Source organism: Dasypus novemcinctus, chromosome 1 (assembly GCF_030445035.2).
Source record: "Dasypus novemcinctus isolate mDasNov1 chromosome 1, mDasNov1.1.hap2, whole genome shotgun sequence".
Lineage (NCBI taxonomy): Eukaryota > Metazoa > Chordata > Mammalia > Cingulata > Dasypodidae > Dasypus > Dasypus novemcinctus.
The window spans coordinates 48,875,319-48,897,370 of NC_080673.1; the positions used below are offsets into that span (position 1 = coordinate 48,875,319).

At 39.6% G+C, this 22,052-nt stretch overlaps 1 protein-coding gene across 1 annotated transcript in view; it reads left to right on the forward strand.

Annotated features, from left to right (window-relative positions):
• The first annotated feature begins 950 nt into the window (after nt 1-950).
• The window catches only part of OTUD4 (OTU deubiquitinase 4), a 53,878-nt gene continuing 32,776 nt past the window's right edge, over nt 951-22,052 (forward strand). The window contains exons 1-6 of the mRNA XM_058285537.2: nt 951-1,787; nt 5,911-5,994; nt 8,636-8,686; nt 18,518-18,564; nt 19,181-19,253; nt 20,489-20,570. Of these exons, the coding sequence (XP_058141520.1) occupies nt 1,629-1,787; nt 5,911-5,994; nt 8,636-8,686; nt 18,518-18,564; nt 19,181-19,253; nt 20,489-20,570 (496 nt within the window). The 5' untranslated portion in view covers nt 951-1,628. The remainder of the gene's footprint in view (nt 1,788-5,910; nt 5,995-8,635; nt 8,687-18,517; nt 18,565-19,180; nt 19,254-20,488; nt 20,571-22,052) is intronic.

Here is a 22,052-nt window from a genome sequence, read left to right on the forward strand (position 1 = left end):
TTTTCAGTAAGTTATGTCAGACTCTCACCATTTGGCTTCCCTTGCCTCCATTTCAAAGGGTTATTTTACTACATGTCTAAACCTATAGTAAACTTTACTCTTTCCCCTCTACCTCCATGGCTTCAACACTGCAGCGATTGACCATATATTGCAACAAGGACATTTTTATTTAGCAAAATAAAATTCTGGCGTCATAGAGTGTGCAGGATAAATTCTGGGTTCTAAAGCATAACCTGGCTTTGCCAATCTCTTCATTTAACTTGGGCGGGTATGAAGTCGAGCTGGAGCTTCAAGCACTCTTGAAACCCATGGCAAGTCCGGCATATTATCAAACAAAGACAAGACAGTTTTCTTTTTGAGAAGGGGAAAAACAGTAACTCGAACTTTTTCTGACGGCTGATTTGTGTGTGTGGGGGGGTGGGACGGGTGGGTACAGCTACAGTGACAGGGTGAACGATTCGTCTGTGGCAAAGGCATCATCTTGCCATAATGCGTGAGCAGTATTTCTAGTTCCTAATAGGAACCAGCAGTCCAAGGTTGATTGATGGGCGCGTGCGTAGCCCCTCACAGTTCCATTTCCAAGAGCCTTCGCCAATTAGCTCTATTTTCTCCTAAAGCCATTAAAGCCACCTCCATGGTAACGCCAGGAGGGCAGGCGGGGGAGGGGAGCAGACAGGTGCGCTCTCTGGAAATACACAAAGGGCGGACATTGCTGCCGCCGTGTCCCTGGCAACTCCACACACGCAGCGCGCGCACACTGCCACGGAGCCGCGAGCCAGTCGGCGGCCGGCCGGCCGGGGCGGGGCAGCGCGCGCAGGCGGCCGCGCATCGGCTCGCCGAACCCCTGGGCCTGCTGGCGGACGCGGGGCCCGGGAAGCGCCAGCGCCCGTGCTGTAGGGACTTGTAGTCCGCGCGTGCTTCCCGGGCGCCTCCCCCGCGTAGGCCGGCCCGCGCGTCCCCGCCTGCCGCAAGCCCACTTCCTGCTGCTGCCAAAACTACACCTCCCGCCCTCCTCTCCACTGCCGGGCCGAAAGCGAAAACAAATTCTGGGCTGCGAGGGTGCTGCTCTCCACCGGGCGCCCTAACCCGCTCCCCGCTCCGCCGGTGTTCTCCCGCGAGGTGGGGAAACGAAAGACCGCCTTCTTTCTCTTTTGGTTTCCTGGGCGCCGAGCGTGGGGGAACGCGCGAGGGACGCAGGCCTAGCTTCATCGGAGCCGGCCCCGCGCGCTCGTCCGTGCGGGGGTTTCCTCGCCTCACACTAGTCGGGACGAGGAAACTTGTTGGGGCGGTGACTCCCCCCCTCCCGCGCCCAGTTCCTGAGCCGGGCAGCGAGGCCACCGGGAAGTGACTCCACGCTCGGGTTTTTCTAGAAAATTTTCCCCTCCTCCCCGTTCCGCCTGGGTGCGTGGCCCCTCCGGCGAGGCGGCCGCGTGCGGACGGCCATGCACTAGGCAGGGCTTCCCTATGCGCCCGGAGAGCGCGGACCGGTGCCCCTGGCCGCCGCTTGCTGCCGCGCGCTGAGCCCGAGCCGGAGCCGCCGTCTGCCCTAGGCCCGGGAGTGAGGAGCCGGCGGCGCGGCCATGTGGGGCTAGCCCGCGCCACCCCTGGGCTGCAGCAGGACCGACAACATGGAAGCGTCCGTCGGCGTTCCCGACGGCGGGGACCAGGGCAGCGCGGGGCTCCGCGGGGACGCGACGCCCATGGACGCCTATCTGCGGAAACTGGGCTTGTATCGGAAACTGGTAGCCAAGGACGGGTCGTGCCTGTTCCGGGCCGTGGCGGAGCAGGTAATTTGGCTGGGGTCAAGGGGAGGCGGGTGCGGCCGCGGGCAGTGGGGGGCCGCCCAGCGAGGCTGCCCGTGGCCCGGCTGTCGTCACTGCGGCCCATTGTAACGCCGGAGTGGGATGCTGCTCTGGGCTAAAGCCGTAAACCCAAGTGTAAAAACCTGAGAAATGACTGGGTGTCGCTCTTCCTGGTGAAGAGGTAATGAACTGAAGACTACCTACGGGGCCTGCTCTGAGCCACATACAGTTTGAATGCGCTAGAGGCTTGATGAAAGATATTTTTCAGTTTTGTTCCGCATTCACCTTCCCTTCGCTTTTTAAGTATAGCATTCACACCAGTAAACGAGATGTTGCTGGAGGAGGTGGTGCACCAAACTTTACTCGTGGAGTATATGTTTTTTCTGCTATTGGACTTTGCAAAGTGGGGGTATTCAAATTTGCCGATATCACTTGAATCAAGACAAAATCTGCAGTTTGGGAAAGTCCACCTTTTTATTTTTCTTTTAAACAAGGTTTTGAGAAGAACTGTCTTTGAGTAGATTCTACCCTTATTAGGTTCTGCAAGACGGTGTAGGTACACTAAAAATAATTTACTTTTAAACATTTGTTTTCGTGTTCGCAGTAGGAAGGGTGTAACTGGGAATTCCATTAGGCCCTCCTTGACTAGATTTTCCCGTTAATGGTCAAAATAACTTTCTAACACAGTTGCTTAGGAAGATGTATGTTCCTAGTTTCTTCAGAAGAGTTATTCCAGGTTATATAACTTGTGGTTGTAGCTGTGAAGTCACCAAAATCTAGCTTTATTAGGGGTGGGGACGGGGGAGGGTGGGAACTAATTGAAATAGTTGGATAAAAGTTTCACATTACTGCCCTGGTGTATATTTCATACCTTTCATAGTTTGCTTGCCTTTGGCTTAAGATTAGCGAGCGCTCAATCCAGTGGGATTTTTATGATTGTTTTTCTCGCCTTTTTTTGAATGCTGGTTAGCTTTCAAAGTTTGTTTGTGAGTAAATACTTAACATATGGGGAACAGTTTTTTTTTTTTTTTTTTTAACTCCACAGACGAGCCATTACTTTTCTAAAGGTCCCTGTTTTCACTTCGGTAGTAGAAAATCTTTTCTTTAATGAAGAAATTGACTTAACAGGTACAAACCGTTTTCATTAGATTGCAGGCATTGTTTTTCATACTTTTTCCTAAAGTTCCCCAAACCAGGTTCTCTTTTTCACTTCCATTAGATTTCTCTTATCAGAAAATAGGATGTTCCAGTGTTGCTGTGGTGTATGTTCTATCTCACACCCACCCATGCGCGTGTGCTCGCACACGTGACTCTTCCCTTTCCTGCTCCTTCCTCTTCCTCAGCCTCCCTGGACTTCTCAGCACCTCCAGAAGGAGAGAAAAGAGGTGGAAGTGATTTCAACCCTTATTTATACATACTGTTAGTTCTAGCAAGAGTTTAAGGAAGGAGATAGAAACTAATAGAAATAAGTTCTGAGTATATTTGGAGATGGATTATCCAGGTTGTAGTTTATATTGAAGCAGAAAGCTGTGATTGATTTCATTATTCAGTGTCACAGATATTTTGCAAACTTGATTATGCAGAAGCCTATCAGTTATTGTAGTGGGCTCTCTAAAAACTTTTTTTTTCTTGTAGAAAGGGGCAACAGCTAGTTACACTAAGAAATCATTGCTAACAACAGATAACACATTTTTAATGCATCTTAGTAATAGAATTTGGATTAGACACGAGGAAATGCCCTCCAATTACGTGACTGGTTTTTAATGCAGAGCAGGAAAGGTCAGTCCTGTGAACTTGGGGGAAGCCGGCTTCATCAGTAGACAAGGACTAAGGGTGTAGCCATCATAGCCAAGGGTAAAGCATGTGTGGGAAAAGGAAGTGACCCTGGCTTCAGGTGGCCTTTTAAAATGTATATAAAGGATTTATTTTTGCCAGCCATTTCTCCTATGATATTAACATAAATGTTCCTAATTTCTAATGAGTCAGAGCATGTAATCTAATGGCAGTCTTTAGGGAGATGGAGACTTCAGTTAGGAGTAGTCTTTCCCTCCAAATTACCTGATTTAGATAGGAAAAGATAGGCCTTTCCCTTTTTACACTTGTGAATTCGGCCTGCTGGAGGCTTGACCTGAATCAGCTCCACAGTTCAGGAACTAAAAATAGGCCACTGTTAAAACACTTGCTAAAGCAGTGTGTCTCAGCCATTCCTGGGGTTTATCACTATATTGTTCCAAGGTAAAGATGGGAAAGCCTCCTAATAATAGGTTATTTTCATGTATAAAGGTAGGTATTTATCAAGCCATTTGAATTTCTTCCTGAGTTTCCTTGAACTTGCACAATTATTTTCTTAACAAGATGTCATTTAGCCTTGTAGTCATTTAGTCTTCCAGTGAAAAGAGCCTCTTTTACCTTTCCAAAGTGTTGTAAAACACCAGTATCCCCACACTTGGTCCAAGTTGCTGAGAGTTGTACTTATGAGTAACAGGTTCAGGTTCCATGTGTTAAAATATTTGTTAACAGAGGAGAAAAAAACTAGATGTGCTTGCCATTGTTGTTGATGGAAAATAAGCTTTACTTATGCCTACCACCTGTTGCTAGGTAAATGGTTTTAAGACTAGCTTCACTTTGCTAACAGCAGGAAAAGCCCTATCAGATGACACTGGTTTATACAAACTAATAATATCTTGATTCATCATAGTGTCTAACAGCTTCTGTGAAAGAAGTTTTGCTAAATGTCATTTATTGAATCATTCGAATTGTGTGGTGGTTATTTTTACATATGGACAGTGTGAGAAGCTTAGTGCTTTTCTCTAGTAAGTGTCACAAGAGTAATGACAATACACTCATTTAAACTGAAAACCACCTATTTGACTGAAACCAAACTCTAACCTCAGCTAGTGGTACTTCTAAAGTGCATTTGAATGTGATAAGACATACTGGCTGTTCAGACAGTTGTGTCTGTGATTCTGTGGTATAAACGAGGCTTGGTTGTTATCCAAATAGATGTAAACTGTGCAGCTGGAGCCTCCCTTTTCTTGAATTTTCTGCTTACCCTGAACATAAGGGAAAACCACTCAATAGAGCCATAACTATTAAAACTGCTTTCAATAAACATGAATTCTCAAGAGGTCTTGATAGTATTTTTAGATGTGCTTATTCCAGTGTGTCAGGTAATTTTTTTGTTTGTTTTTTTTTTACCTGACCCTTTAGGGTGCCAGGAACACTTTCACTTTAGATACCTACTAGTAGAAAGTAATTTTGATTTCTTTTTAAAAATGTGGTAGCTAAAGTATTTGAGGACTAACTAAAGACTTCCTAAGCATTTGATAAGAAGTATTAGTTTGTTTCAAACCAAAGCCTTAGAATTTTAGTATAAGATAAAATGCCAATAGAAATTATCCCTTTTTTGAACTAGTTGTTTAAACAAAGAATATAGAAGCTACATTGTGAAAGGATCTGGATCATACTCTGTAGGGTAGCTTTAAGATTTGTTCTTGAGATTAAGAGCAAATCTCAAGACTTTTTGGAGATGACAACACGGCAGCATATTCACATCTGCATGCTAGGCACTTGGATGTTCTTTCAGTTCAAGGGTCTGGTAAACATAATAACAGTAAGATTTAAAAGTGAGTTCCTTAATTTTCTGAAACCACAATGGACTTAAATATCTATACAATATATTCAAAATTACTGGGAAAAAGAATTCTATGGGCATATAGCCTCAAAGAGGATTCCTGTTGAAGTTGCCTATTTGTTCACCTTTCCCACAAGCTAAGGATTCTGTAAGCTCTGCTTGGTGAAGAGCAAACTTATAGCAGAGGGCTGCTCAAAAGAGAAAAAAAGGAGTGATTTTGGTGACCTGAAGGAGAAATGGCAATAAGCTCTTTATATTAGGACTTCTGGCTTAAAAAAGTGCTACTGTTTTTAAATTTGTGTATGTCATGTCATTACCATGGGTAGTGAAAGAGGTGGGAATCAGATCTAAAATTAAAGAACTGGAAAGGTAGGGAAACTGATATAATTGGGTGGGTCTAAAGAAGGCATAGATTGCAACTTAAATCCACATTTTAACAAAAATGCTTAATAGTATGCTGCTTTTTATTTTTAGGTATTGCACTCTCAGTCTCGCCACGTTGAAGTCAGAATGGCCTGTATTCACTATCTTCGAGAGAACAGAGAGAAATTTGAAGCGGTAATTTATTATTTCAAACATGTAATGGAGTCTTGATTTGGCATTTACATTTCAACTTCTTAGAAGTGGTCTAGCATGAATTTTTACAGGCTGGATTTTAATGCAGGTTTTGAAAATAACCCTTATAAGAAAGAACTACTTCATGGAACTTCAGTTATATTCACAGGTTTCTGGGATTAAAAAATTCAGACTTGGAGTAGAAAAAATATGCTGAGCATAAGTAATACAAACCTTATTTTAATTAGAAGACATTTATAGATAAAAAAGGAAATTTTCAGGGCTTATCATTGTGAAATCACGTATCAGAACACTGATTAGGGAAGTGGACTTGGCCCAGTGGATAGAGCGTCCATCTACCACATGGGAGGTCCGCATTTCAAACTCCTGGCCTCCTTGACCTGTGTGGAGCTGGCCCATGCGCAGTGCTGAGGCGCACAAGGAGTGCCATGCCATACAGGGGTGTCCCCCGCGTAGGGGAGCCCCACGTGCAAGGAGTGTGCTCTGTAAGGAGAGCCACCCAGCATGAAAGAAAGTGTAGCCTGCCCAGGAATGATGCCGCAGACACGGAGAATTAACGCAGCAAGATGATGCAATAACAACAACAAAAAAAGAAACACAAATTCCCATGCCGCTGACAACAACAGAAGCGGACCAAAAGAAGAACACGCAGCAAATGGACACAAAACAGACAACTGGGGCAGGGGGGAAGAGGAGAGAAATAAAAGAAATCTTTAAAAAAAAAAAAAAAAGAACACTGATTAGGTAGAAGATGTTGAATGATTAATAAAATGTAAAACAATTTTTTTTCAGTAGTTTGTGGTAGGCTGTGAAATAAGATGCCAACATAGTGATCTGTGTTCATTTTATGTTGAAAGCCTTATAGGATTTATTAGCTCTTGGTTTTATGACCAAGAATTATGTCACCTGACAATTTTCATTGACATTTTCCCCTGCTTACTTTGGTAAGGAACTTTGATACTTTACAAATGACTTAATTGTAAGACTGAATAGTTAAAAAGTTCTCAGTTTAGATGTGTACTTGGGTTAGTGTTTATTCAAGCAAAATAAACACTGGTGGTGGTTTTCTGGGTGCCATGTTTAAGATGGTCAGTGACGTATTCTAGGAAGGAGAGGATCTGCTTGATCGGAGAATTTGAAAACCTGTCTTATTAAAAAACCGGTCATGTTAAAGATAGGTTGGGGTACCAGGGTGTAGAAGAGAAGTGGATGGATGGAGTGGTAGTTGTTCTTTAAATATTTGGAAAAATTACAAATGAATTCATCATTATTGGCCCCAGATGGTAAAACTGATGACATTAATAGTAATGAAAGATCACTGACATTGGTTGAGTACTTGCTGTCAGCATTGTTTTAAGTATTTTACATATGTTTATTTAGTCTGTTTAACCTCACAAGTAATGATCAGAGGTTGAACGTTCCAAGGGGAAAAGTTTCAGTTTCTTTATAAGAACCTTCTAGTACTTTCTATTCAGTATTGAGAAGGGCTGCTGTGGAAAGGGGCGTTCCTTGCCACTACCAATGTATAGTCAAGGTTTAGATGGACACTTTTCTGATTAGAAAGGAGAATCTCAGATTGAATGTGGGCTTGCATTAAGAATACCACTGAGGTCTCCCAACTTTTGAGTGGTTCTGTGGTTTTTGTTTTGTTTTAATCTATAAATAATCATCTGGTTGATAGGATATTTAAAATGTATGGCTATTTTATTAAAATATGTGTTGAAAAAGGCACCTTTTAGAAATTTGACAGTGAATGGTCTATAGAAGACTTAATCTTTACAAAAAATCTACGGGATTTTAAAAGATTTTTATAGACTGGGGAGTGACTTTAATCTTTTTAAGTAAATCACTTTGTTCAATTAACTGGGACTGTAATTTAAATAAAATTGAATTTGGTGTTTTAGACAAATGTATTTCGAAATATTCTCTATTAAACTAGTGCGTTTGCTATGAGAAAAGCATAAAAAGGTTAGGTTATATAGCTTGAATTAGCTCATTTTCATTTTTATATTAAAGACACAATGAGGCAAACTATTAAAAATATTGATTCTTCAAAATATCTCTCATTATTCTCATCCCTCTTTTTAGACCTAAGCGATGTTAAATACTTGTATTTGTGTTATTAAGCTGTATTTCTTAGCTAGTGTATCTGTCTTTGTTGTACTGTCTTTTACACACTGACCATAACCAATTTTTCAAAAAGTACTGCTCTTGTCATGTAGTCTCTTTGTTCCGAGTGTCTTTCCCCTCAAGTCGGGTCTGTGTTCGCTCAAGGCCCTCTATAAACAGGCCCCATTAGGGTTCCTATCCCACATCTGCTCTCTATATCAAGTCACCCTAGCCAGGTTGTCCTGGCTCTAAATACAGCAATCTCATTTCTTTCTTACACCACATAGTTTCTCTCTCTGGAATATGCTTTCCCTGTGCCCTTCCAGATCCTGCCGGTATAATGTATATATTTTAATAATTTTTAAAAAACTGTTACCAATGTGTCCTAGGTTTGTTTAAGCAGTCAGTATTTCAAAATGAGTGCTACTTATACTGAAGAGGTTAATTGTCTTTTTAATTTATTTTGTAGGTGACATTCCTAACCTGTTTTTGTGTTTTTTTTTTTTTGTTGCAGTTTATAGAAGGGTCATTTGAAGAGTATTTAAAACGTTTAGAAAATCCACAGGTATGCATAATCTAATATAGATGTTTCTATGTTTATATATGCAAGTATTATATTCAAAATTCATTAAAATGGAAGATTAATATTACAGATTATGGAAGAGTCACAATGATAGTGAGCTCTTTCTTACAGACATTTTAGGGGCACTTTTTTTTTTCTGCATTTCATTGGAAGGCAGTTGGAACTGTGTATTTAGTTTGCCTCACTAAGGACCAAGTCTTGTTATCTTTATCCTTGTCATATTGGTATGTGAATATAGCTTAAAAGGTCTAAAGTAATAGTGATGATGATTTTTTAAGATGCTGTGTTGGTGTCTGTACTGGGCTTGGTAGACAGGACAAGATTTAATTGTTTCCTTGGGCAACAGAGAAGGTGATTCTTTTATGGAAGTTAGTTTGAAAAGAGGGAAGAGACTTGAGAGAAAAGGACAGCACCTCCCCACCAAGTCCTACTGTCACAATCTTTCATTTATGTTCAACTTAAAACACATTTTCTTTGTTTTTTTTTTTTTTCTTTATAAAATGAATATCTCTTCATTGTAAAAACCCAAATATAATGGAATGCATGTAGAATGTTAGGTTTTCCATCATCCGCAGATATAATTTTCAGTTAAAAGTGACATTAGCAAAGGAAAAAGCTCCAAAGAGTCAAGTGTGGAGTAAAGGGACTGTAACATAAGAACAAAGGTGTTTGACCAATGATGGTGTCTCTATTTAACAGTGCTATTTCGTTCCTCAATGTTAATTTGTGTGCCTGTTGTGGGTTGAGAATTGCTAGGTACCATGGGGATTCACAGATAACTGGAATTTGGATGCCATTCTCAAGGAGTTTCTCTGTAGTAGGGAAGAATGTCTAATGTAAGTTAGAGAAGTACATGTATCAGAAGTATAGGTATGGGGCCACAGGCATTCTAAGTTTTATTTCCAGCCATGAAGGTAAATCAATACTTTGAGAGTTGGCATTTGAAGTACAAATAGATTCTGAATAAGAAATGCCTGTTCTGAAGGACATTCCAAGCAATGAAAACTGTGTGCAAGACAGATTCAGAAAACAGTTCAATTTACCTGGAGCATAAGCATAGAGCATGCTCAGGGCAAGCAGTGAAGGTGTGCATAAGAGTGGGGAGAAAGGGACAGTGGGAGGAAATAAGGTAGTGTGAACTGAAATGAGACTGATTTGATACGGGAGTCTGCAGGAGAGAAAAGAGTGAAAGTTGCGGTTTTGAGCAAGTGTGTCTGTGCTACCTTCTGAGGGTTTTGGCTGGCCAACTTTATTTCTAAAAAACACAATTTTTTTTATTCCTAAGACACTCCTTTCTAGGCTGACTAAACCTTTCCTCCAGGTGCCTTAGGGGCCTCCAAAAGAATTGTTTCTTCTTTGTTATTAGCAACAAATACTTGTAAATCTTAATTCTGTTTTTCTCTCTCATGTTTGAAATGTGTAACATGAAAGCAGAGATATAGTTGTAGGATAAATTCCGTTGCTTTATCCAGTACTCAGAGAAAGCATCTTTATCTTGGTAGCTAAAATATCAATGGGGCATTTTTGAAAAATGCCTCAAACTTTTGCAAGAGTATATGTTTTTTTTCAGCTTTATTGAGGTAAAATTGACATGATAAAATTCACCAGTTTTAATACAGAAGTTGATGAGATTTGACAAGTGTATACAGTTGCGCACAACAAACATCATATAATATATCTGATGTCCAGAAACTTCCGCCATGCCCTTTTTTAAAAAATTTATTGAAACATATCACTCATACATAAATATACATCAACAATAAGTGTATATATAATGATTGTGAACTTACAAAAAAGTATATAAAATCAAACATATAACATTTCACCCTACCACCAATAACTTGCATTGTTTTTAAAACTTTAGTAAAGAGCATCGTCAAAATATTGCTACTAAATAAAGTATTTTTCCCCTAACCAATTCTATTATTATCTTTATATGATTTATATATGAACATACATAAACAAGAATATAGTAAAGGATATGAACTTACAAAGCAGACGTGCATAACATCATACAGGGCCCCATACATGAACCCTCCGCCAACACCTTGCATTGTCATGAAATGTTTGTTACAAATTATGAAAGAATATTGTCAAAATCTTACTACTAATTATAGTCCTTATCTTACATTTGGTGTTTTTCCCCCAACCCACCCTATTATTTTTTAAATATATTTTTTTATGACAGAAGTTGTAAACTTATAAAACAATTATGCATATGTGCAGAATTCCCAAACAACACCTTCCATCAACACACCACAATGTGGTGTGTCATTTGCTACAGATAAAATAATATCATCTGATTGTTACCATGTCCATAGTGTACATTTGGCTCACATTTTCCGTACTACTTCAATATCAACACAGTGCATCTTTTTTTTTTTTTTTTTTTTTATGATGGATTTTTTTTTTATTGACTTTGTAATAATATTACATTAAAAATATATATGGGAGGTCCCATTCAACCCCACCCCCCCACCCCCCTTCTCCCCCCCCCAACAACACTCGTTCCCATCATCATGACACATCCATTGGATTTGGTAAGTACATCTTTGGGCACCTCTGCACCTCATAGACAATGGTCCACATCATGGCCCATACTCTCCTCCATTCCATCCAGTGGGCCCTGTGAGGATCCACGATGTCCGGTGATCACCCCCGAGGCGCCATCCAGGGCAGCTCCACGTCCCAAATACGCCCCCACCTCTCATCTTTTCCTGCCCTTCCCCATACCCATCGTCCACCATGTCCACTTTTCCCAATCCAATGCCACCTCTTCTATGTGGACATTGGATTGGTAACACAGTGCATCTTTAGAGTAGATGCAAGAATATTATATTATTACTACTAACCTCAGTTCATAGGTCACTCCAGCTGTATTTTTTCCATGCTTCTCCACATTCCCACCACCCTGCAGTAATGATATACATTTGCTCTAGCTCACAAAGGACACTCTTGCATCTGTACGGTCAACCACAATTCTCATCCACTTCTTGGTTTACTGTGCTATCCACTTCCTAGATTTGTCAGTTGGCATTTACCTAATTAGATTACCACTTTTAGTTACATCCCCATTTATAAACTAGCTGTTACTGTGTGTTACCATCCACTCTATACGTATAATTTCCACAGTTTTACAGTAAAGCTAATTAAAACTTCTACATACATTAAACATCAGTAGTCCACTCAGTCCTTCTCTTATCTCCTTTAAGAATCCACCACCTACCAGGTCTTGAAGATATTTTTCAATAATTTCTCCTAGAAGTTTTATGGTTCTTTTATTTTTAGTTTTTTGATCCATTTAATTTTTGGATAAGGTGTGAGATCGGGGTCCTCTTCCCTTCTTTCAGCTTTGGATGTCCAGTTCTTTCACCACCTTTTGTTGAATGGATTGTTCTGCCCGAACTGTGTGACTTTGACAGGCTAGTCAAAAATCACATGACCATACCTGTGAGGGTCTGTTTCTGAACCATAAATTTGGTACCATTGGTCTGTTGTGTCTGCCTTTAGGCTAGTACCATGTTCTTTTTACCATTATAGGTAAGTGTTATGATTTAAAGTCTGGAGATGAGGGTTCACTTTTCCTTTTTATGATGTTTCTGGCTATTCAGGACTCCTTACCCTTCCAAATAAATTTAATGATCGTGTTTTCAATTTTTTCTTTAATGCTGTTGGAATTTTTGTCGAGATTGTATTAAATCTGTATATCGATTTGAGTAGAATTGACATCTTGATCATATTTATTCTTCTAATCCATGAGCATAGAATGTTCTTCCAGTTATTTAGGGCCTTTTTAAAATTTCTTTTAACAATGAGTTGCAGTTTTCTGAATACAAGTGCTTTATTTACATCATTGGTTAAATTTATTCCTATTTGAGTTTTTGTCGTATTTCACCACTCTTTTGACACTTTTAGTTACTTTTATTGATATAATCTTCATTTCTAGACTCTTCCAGGCCCCTCTCTCCTGTCTTTTCAAGCTCTAGCACACCCTTTAGTATTTCCTGAAAATCTGGTCTCTTGCTTAGAAATTCTCTCAGTTTCTGTTTATTTGTGAATATTCTAATCTTGCTCTCAGTTTTGAAAGGCAGTCTTGCTGGATATAAGATTTCTTGGCTGGAAGTTTTTCTCTTATATCTTAAATATATCAGGCCATTGTCTTCTTGCTTCTGGTTTCTGGTGAGAAATCAGCACTTACTCTTATTGGATATTCCTTAAAACGCATTGCTTTTCTTTTGCTGCTCTCAGAATTCTCTCTTTGCCTTTGGCCTTTGACATTCTGATGAGTATGTGTCTTGGAGTTGGTCTATTTTGATTTTTTCGGATGGGAGTACGTTGTGCTTCTTGGACATGGAAAGCTATGTCCTTCAATAGGGTTGGGAAATTTTCCACTATTATTTCTTGAAATATTCTTTCTGCCCCTTTTTCCTTCTCTTCTCCTTGTGGGACACCCGTGACACGTATGTTTGCATGCTTTTTACTGTAATTTTTTCCTGAAACGCTGTTCAATTTTTTCCATTTTTCATCAGTTCTTTTGTATGTTCACTTTCAGAGGCGATTTCTTCAAGCTCACCAATCCCTTCTTCTGCCTCCTCAAATCTGCTGTTACACGATTCCAGTGTTTTTTTTTAAAATTTCATTTATTGCACCTTTCATTCCCATAAGATCTGCTATTTTTCTATGTATACTTTCAAATTCTTCTTTGTGCTCATCCAGTGTCGTCTTAATATCCTCAGTGTCTTTAGCCATCTCAGTGAATTTATTAAGGAGATTTGTTTGAACGTCAATAATTATTGTCTCAACTCCTTTATGTCATCTCGAGGCTTATCTTGTTCCTTTAACTGGGCCATGTCTTCCTGTTTCTTGGTGTGAATTGTAATTTTTTGTTGGTGTCTTTGCATCTGGCTTACTAGAGTATTTATTCTGGGTGCAGATTTTCTCTTTAGTTTAGGGCTTACTATCCTTTCTCCCTTGCTCGTTATGCAGTAGGAGCCAAGCATGTAGTTGGTACTGTAAGCTGTAGAGGCTTAAGCTGCCCTCATTGCACCAGGGAGCAATGAACCTTCTTCCAAATTTATCCTTTGCCAGGGGTAGGGACACAGTCACAGCTGTGTGGAATAATCCAAGTATAGGACTAGCCTGTAGTTGCCCAGAGAGTCTGATCAAGCTTTACATCCCTTTCTCTCCTGCCTGGGGTGGGGATAGGGCTGCAAGTGTGGGCAGCAAACTATGCAGTGTGGGTCCAAGATGACCGCAGTTGCCCTGGTAGACTTCTGATTTTCAGTCTATTCCAGCCAAAGTTACCTGCAGTTACCTGTACATACTGGTGCAGGGCTCCTCAGGCTCCTCCCCGCCAGAGGTGGGGGTGATGCCTAAGCTAGGGCTGCAGGGTAATCTGCATGAAAGAAACTGGTTCCTACCTCCTGTGGACAGTGAGAGTTTCAGTCAGTCTGGCTTTCCCTCAGGCTGGGGGCGGAGTCAGAATGGCAGCTACTGGCCTCTGTCTGACCTGGGTGGGTTCACACCCCAGCTGTTCCCAGGGTTACATCTTAGCCAGCCCAGTCTACCAGTCAGCTGAAATCGGCAGCCAACCATCTTCTCCTCCCCTGTTTCTGGGAAATGGAGCTTCCAATTCCAGCCACTGAATAGCTCCTTGAGCCAGTTGTGCTGCCAGAGTAGGGTAGTCACTGGTCTGTGCAGCTTGGCTGGTAATTTCCTGGGGAGGCTGGCGCAGGTCCCCCCAGCTTCCTCCCTGCTGGAGGGGTCACGGTGGCCTAGGCTAGAGCTGCTATATGATCTGGATGGAAAGAAGCCGGTCCCCACCAGCACTGGGATCCTCAGTCTGCCCGCTTCTCCTTATGCCAGGCGGGGAGTTAAGATGGCGGCACCCAGCCTCTTTCTGACTTGGACAGGCTCAAACTTTAGCTGTTCTCAGGATTATACTGTAGCCCCCTGAATTTATTCATCAGTAGCTGAAATTGTTGTACAACCATTCTCTTCCTGCCCCGTTTTGGGGAAGCGGAGCTTTCGATTCCAGCTTCAGAACAGCTCCTGAGGCAGCTTGTGCCTCCAGTGGAGGATGGGCACCAGCCTCCGTGGCATGGAGCACTCTACTTACGAGTCTTCTCTGCAGATGGTCAGTCTCCTCCTTCCATCCCTTCAAGGATGTTGCAGGATGCTCTTCTGGTCTCCTGGAGCCCCCAAACAGGTGCTTCAGCAAGCTCCAGAGAGCTCTGGGTGTTTGCTAACTGCCCTGTAGCAGGAGCTGACTCTAGGAGCTCCTTAACTCTGCTGCCATCTTGCTGGTTCCTTCCTCTGTCCCCGCCCCCACCATGCCCTTTTGTTGTACTTAATCCACTTAATCCACTCCCCCTATTCCCTGGTTCCTGGCATCCACTGATGTGCTTTCTGTCTGTTAATTTTTTCCTTTTCTAGACTCATATAAATGGAATGATATAGTATATAGTCTTATATAACTGGATTCTTTCATTTAGCATATGTACGTATTTTGAGATTCATTCATATTTTTGTGTGTGTGCTTTTTTATTGCTGAGTGGTAGCTCGTTGTACAGATGTACTGCAATTTGTTTATCCATTCACCATTTGATGGATATTTGAATTCTTTCCAGTTTGGGGCTGTTTTGAATGAAGCAGCTATGAACATATGCTAATACGGGTTTATGTGGACATATGTTTTCTTTTCTCTTGGATTAATACCTAGAAGCAGAATTGCTGGGTCATATGAAAAATGCACATTTAATTTAATGAGAAGTTGCTAAACTTCCAAGGTAGCTGTACTTTTTTCCTTTCCCATTAAGCAGTATATGAGAGTTCCAGTTGCCCCTCATTTTCCCAACATGTAGTATGCCAACCTTTTCGTTTTGTTTTGTTTTGCTTGCTTGTTTTTTCAAGAGGCATTAGAACCAAACCTGGGACTTCCCATGTGGGAGGTGGGCACTCAGCTGCTTGAGCCACATCCATTCCCATCCTCAGCCTTTCTTTTTTTTAAAAAAGATTTATTTTTTATTTATTTCTCTCCCTTTCCCTCCCTCCACCCCATTGTCTGCTCTCTTGTGTCCATTTGCTTTGTGGTGTTCTGTGTCCGCTTGCATTCTCATCAGGTAGCCCGGGAATCTGTGCCTCTTTTTTGTTGCATCATCTTGCTGTGTCAGCTCTCTGTGTGCTTGGTGCCACTCCTGGGTGGGCTGCGCTTTTCACGTGGGGCTGCTCTCCTTGGGCGCACTCCTTGCGCGTGGGTCTCTCCTACATGGGGGACACCCTATGTGGCATGGCACTCCTTGCACGCAGTAACACTGTGCATAGGCCAGCTTACCACATGGACCAGGAGGCCCTGGGTTCAATCCCTGGACCTCCTATATGGTAGGAGGATGCTCTGTCAGTTGAGCCATATCCACTTCTCCAGCCTTTTTAATTGTAGTTGTTTTAGTGGTTGGATCATATCTCATTGTGCTTTTAACTTGCATATTTATGATGATTGAAGATGTTGATCTCTTTTCATGTGCTTATTTGCCATTCATACATCTTCCTTGGTGAAATGTCTGTTCATAGCTTTTGCCTATTTTTTTACTGTGGTGTTTACCACCTTACTGAATTATAAGAGTTTTTTTTTTTACTGACTTTAATCCTATATTGGATATGTATTTTGCAGATCTTTTCTCCCAGTGTGTATCTTGCCTTTTCATTTTCTCACCATTGTCTTTTGAAGAACAAAAGCTTTGAACCTTTGTGACTATTTAAGAACAGGTGAATCACATATTTTTCCTTAGTTAAAGCAGATTTTACAGAAATTCTTATCTACAACAAGGAAGTATATCAAACATAAAAATTGCTGAGTAAAAATAAAATTAAGAAGAATTTTTAAAAATCATTTTAAACTGACCTTGGTAGGGAAGACAAGATTTTATGATAGCTATTGTTTACTGGACCTGACTATAACAGAATGTGTTCTGAAGATTAAATACTTATAAGAAGGTATGTTGTTTGGAAAGTAGCATTTTGTTGATCATGGTGGAATGGTTTCCCATTTTTAAATAAACTAGAAATGTAGCTTGTGTTTGCTGATCTAAGAAGACTCCTATCAGTGAAGGATTTCCTCTGTATCACAGGATGACACTTGGAGCAGATAGTAGGAAGCCATGATTGTTAGGTTGAGGCCTATTTTAAGAAATCTATTTTAATATATGGCACCTATTTCATTTTGAAAACCAGAGCCAATTTTTAAGAACTATTAAAAAGAAAAGTCTCTTGGGGAAAGGTTGCCTTTGTCTGTGATCAAAACATGGTCTAAAATTTTTTCTTTATCACACTTCTTTCAAGGAAAAAGTGGCAGCATTCATTTATCAAAGCTCAATGTTTTTATTGACTTTTGGTATTAATTCTTTACTAATTTCACAAGTAGTATAGGACTGTGTTCTCTTGGCAAAGGTTTGAAAATACAGATGTATACAGAAGTGTGAAAAATTTTTTTTTTTTAAGATTTATGTATCTGTCCCCTCCCATCTGCTTTTTGTGTCCACTTGCTGTGTGTGTTCTTCTGTGTCTGCTTGTACCTTTGATGTCACCGGGAAACTGCGTCTCTTTTTGTTACGTCACCTGCTGTGTCAGCTCTCCAGTTGTGTGGTGCTAGTCCTGGGTGGGCTGTGCTTTTTTTTCACGCAGGGTGGCTCTCCTTGCTGGGCGCACTCCTTGCATGTGGGGCACCGCCACGCAGGGGCACCCCTGCATGGCACAGCAGTCCTTGTGCGCGGCGGCTCTGTGCATGGGCCAGCTCACCACACGGGTCCGGAGGCCCTGGGTATCGAACCCTGGACCTTCCCATATGGTAGGCAGAAACTCTTATCAGTTGAGCCACGTCCACTTATATGAAAAGCTTGTATTTTCCCCCATCTCAAACTCCCTGTTCTCTATCAACAATTTGCAAAGCATCCTTCTCTTCCCCTTTTGTATGCACATAAAAACGTTATAAAACACATGCCTTCTTTTTGTTTCGTTTTATGAAATTTTACCATGACTTTTTTTTTTAACTTAATAGTCTTAGAGATCTTTCCAATTCAGTTCAGTTGGTTATGCCTCATTTTTTCAGTGATTGCATGATGTTCCATAGTGTGGATGAGCCTTAAACTAATTATTACTTGACTAATGGTGGAATTCTAGGGTTTTGTTTGTTTTTAACTTTTACAAATAGCTATAGTGCATCTTTGTTTATATATATTTATAGATACTTTTGTGGCTGTAAGAAATATTTCTTTAGGATAGATTTATAGAAGTTGAATTTCTGAGTCAAAGAGTATATGAACATTTTAAAATTGCCTTCCATAAAGGCATTAAGTAACTCCGTTAGGACTCTACCTTATTTCAGAATGATTACTGGACACTCCTCCGTTCATACCTTCGTTTACTTTGAAGAGAGAAAGACACCCTCTTTCTTATTTTTCCTTATTTCTCAATTCTGCTTCTCCTCAACATTCATTTTTTGGGGGCACATATGAAGCACCAGGCTTTGTCCTGGGAGCTAGGTTGGAAAATAATGTATGTCATTGCTGTCAGCGTATTCTCAACTCACAGATACCACTGTGGTGTTCTTGCCACAACATTAGGAACTCTCTTTCTAGCCTGCTACTAAAGATTTTTGCAACAGAGACACAGAGTACTCTTGAGTATGTATTTTAGTATGTTTTATATAAATATTTTAAAATATTCACAATACTAATATTAATGAGCTTTTTTTAGCAGAGATATAGTGTAAAAAAGTATGAGACACTTATGTCACACTTTTTTTTCCCTTCAATACAGGAATGGGTTGGAGAAGTGGAAATAAGTGCCCTTTCTCTTATGTACAGGTAAGTACTGTAATAACAAGTAAGCAAACATAAACTCATTGGGAAATTAGTGTATTTCATTATCCTAAAAATAGAAAAGCAGTTTTATATTCTTGGTTTTAAAGCATCTTTTCTGCATTTTTGGCTTTTTTATTCGCATCAGTTAGATTTTGGCCTTGAGATTTGTGAAAGTTTAGAATTTTAATTCTCAAAATATTCTTAGAATATTTTCCAGGCTATGTCATATAAACTTACCAACCTTATACAGAAATGATTTCTTACTTTCTTAGGGCTGGTAATATTGAAGGGCCACTAGAAAACACCGTATTATCCATATTATTCTATTTTACAGTTTATCAATTTCATCTTCACAATTTCTTTGGTTTTTAAGGTCTTCTTTTAGAATTATATCTGAAGTTATAGGTGTTCAACTTATATTTTAATCTTTAAAGAAAGATACTTTTATGTGAGTACTTTTTACAACTTAGTTATTTCATACTATTTCTTATTTACTGCTATATTTCCAGCATCTAGAACATTGCCAGGCACATATTAGTGCTTGGCAAATGAATGAATTACTAAATTTAAAGTCATGGAGTATATTCCATCAGAAATAATTTCTAAATGTTGTTTTTAGGAAAGATTTTGTAATTTATCAGGAGCCGAATGTTTCTCCTTCGCAAGTAACTGAAAATAACTTCCCTGAAAAGGTAAGATTTTTTTCAGTGTCTCTGAAGCATTCAAGTAAAATAACCACTCAGTTGCCACTTTGCTTAAGCTTTAATTCCTAAGTTACTTTTTTGAAATATTTTTACATGAAACTTTTTAATAGTTCCTTTTTTATTTTAAGGAGTATAGTGGGTATTGAATTGAGGACCTCATACTTGCGAAGCAGGCATTCAACCACTGAGCTATACCACTTCCCTCTTATTAATCTTAAGTTCCTATTAATCATCAGCTTTTAAAAAAATCACCTTTTAGTTGTCATATCTTGTATTTTTTTTCCTCCACAGATCTCTGGGTTTTTGAACCCTTTACATAATATTTCAGTTGAGGAAAAAATTATGAGACACTAGTGTATATGATGAACAGTGTTTTGCGTGACTATAAATATAAGCATTAAATAGTAAAATAACTTATAAAAATAGATTCTTCTATTACATCCATGTATACATTGGTAGTCATGGTATATTTCCTGGTGTAAAAGATGATTCCCCCACTAAGGTGTTATTACATTAACTAGTTACAAAGCAGAAACAAAATGGAAATTTTTGTGATGCATAGAAAGAGAAAAAATCAACTGATTCATCATAAGAAAACCTTGTTTTAATTGGCTGTTTAGAATTATGCAGGTCACGTTGAGTGACAGATGTGTCATCATGCTAATGGTGGTAAAAGGGAGAGGAACTGAGTGAAATACACACTACCTTTATAAAGATGTGGGACTTTGCCAAGGTACTATGCTCTGGTCTGGCCTTTCCAGTATAGTTTTTGGAATATAATGTATTCTCAACAAAATAAACACATATTTCTGCATTTCCCTCTGCATAATTAATTGACTATTTGGAAAGTACTGGAAACTGTAAAGAAGACAAAAAAAATTTACACTTGATTCTCATGCTTATATGTAAGTATTAATAAGGTTTTGGTATTTTTATTTTTCCCCGGTATTTTAACTTTTGTTCTTTAAGGAGTTGAAATCACCTTGTGTCATTAATTGCATCTGTTTTGTGATACATTAAGTATTTCCCTATGTCATTAAGAACTTTTTGATTTAATGACTGTATAACATTTTGGCATGTTGGTACACCATAGTTGACCAGGTTGGAGCTTCTAAAAGAATAACTATTTGGAGAGTATCTACTGGTAATTGAAATGGAAACATGTTGCTATGTAAATATCATGTTTTTGAGGGGCTGAAGTGTGTCTTCTTTTTTCCTTTTAGGTATTACTGTGTTTTTCAAATGGAAATCATTATGATATTGTCTATCCCATAAAGTATAAAGATAGTTCTGCTATGTGTCAGTGTAAGTATTACTTTTGTGTTTATATAGGAAGTTATATTTTGAAGCTCTATAGCCTTAATGCAAACAAGTCAGGACAAATTCTTATTCTGGAACACAAAAGCTATTTCTAACAACTTCAGATTACCAATGTTATTAATACTGTAATAAAAATTTGTGTCAATAGGAAAAATGAACTTAAAGTTTGACTTGGAAATGCAAAGGTTTTTTTCTACCTTTTAGGAATTTCAGTAATAAGGATTTGTGTATTTTTAATGCTTGTTAATGTGAGCTTGAAAATTCAAATGATTGACCAAATCAAGCTTTTGGTTCCATTTGTCTCTCAAGCAGGGTTTCTTAACCTTGGTACTATTGACATTTTTGGGCCAGATGATTTTTGGTTTATGGCTTTGTCCTGTGCGTTATAGGATATTTAGCAGCATCCCTGGCCTTTATCCAGTAAATGCTGGTAGCACCCTTCCCCTCTTCCCCCATAGTAATGATAACAAAATTATTTATTTATGGAACCGCAGTGAGGGTTGAACCTATTTGTCTATCTATGTACATATTTATTTGAGGTACTGGGTCTCGGGGTTGAAGCTGGGACCTCATGTGTGAGAAGCTCACCCACTGAGTTGGTTTTTCTGTTCGTTTGCTGCTTTTGGTTTTTTAGTAGACACTGGGAACTGAACCTGGGACCTCCCCTGTGGGAAGCAGGTGCTTAATGGCTTGAGCCATATCTGCTCCCTAACAAAATTATTTAAATATGCTTCTTCCCTTCAGTGGCTGCTTTTTTAATCCCTTATAAAAATTTATCAAGATTTCATAAAATGCAGAGCTAGGCTATTTAGTCAAGGATCCTCTTGTTTTAGAGAAACCTGAGGTGAATGGCCTCGCCCAAGATTGCGGTTAGTGTAAAAGCTAAGACTAAACCTGACTAGTGTTCTCTCTTGTATACTATGTGTCCCTTATTTTGGCAGTCTTAATGTTTCTTAATGTTTTCCATCCAAGGCCCTCTCTTAAGTTTGGATAGGTTGTATAATAACATTTCTGAGTCTCAACTACCTCATCTGTACAACCAGAATAAAAATACTTCAAGTCATCAGAGTATACTCACCAAGATAATTAGATGCCTAGATATTAACAAAAAATTACAAATCAGACTAAGAAAAAGGAAGGTTTGGCCCAGTCAAGGGAACAAATTAAAAAGTTGTAGGAGATACAGAATTTGGAACAACTAATCAAAGATGTTCAAACCTCCTAAATAAATTCAGGGAGATGAAGGAAAATATAGCTGAAGAGATAAAGAATTTAAGAAGACACTGGGTGAGCTAAAGAAGAATTTGAAGGCATACAAAGAAAAATAACTTAAAAGAAATGAATGGTACAGTAGGTGAGATTAAAAATACATAAGATGCATACAACAGCAGATTAAAACAGGCAGAAGAAGGGATCAATGACCTGGAAGACAGAACTTCTGAAATTAAATAGAAGAACAGATAGAGA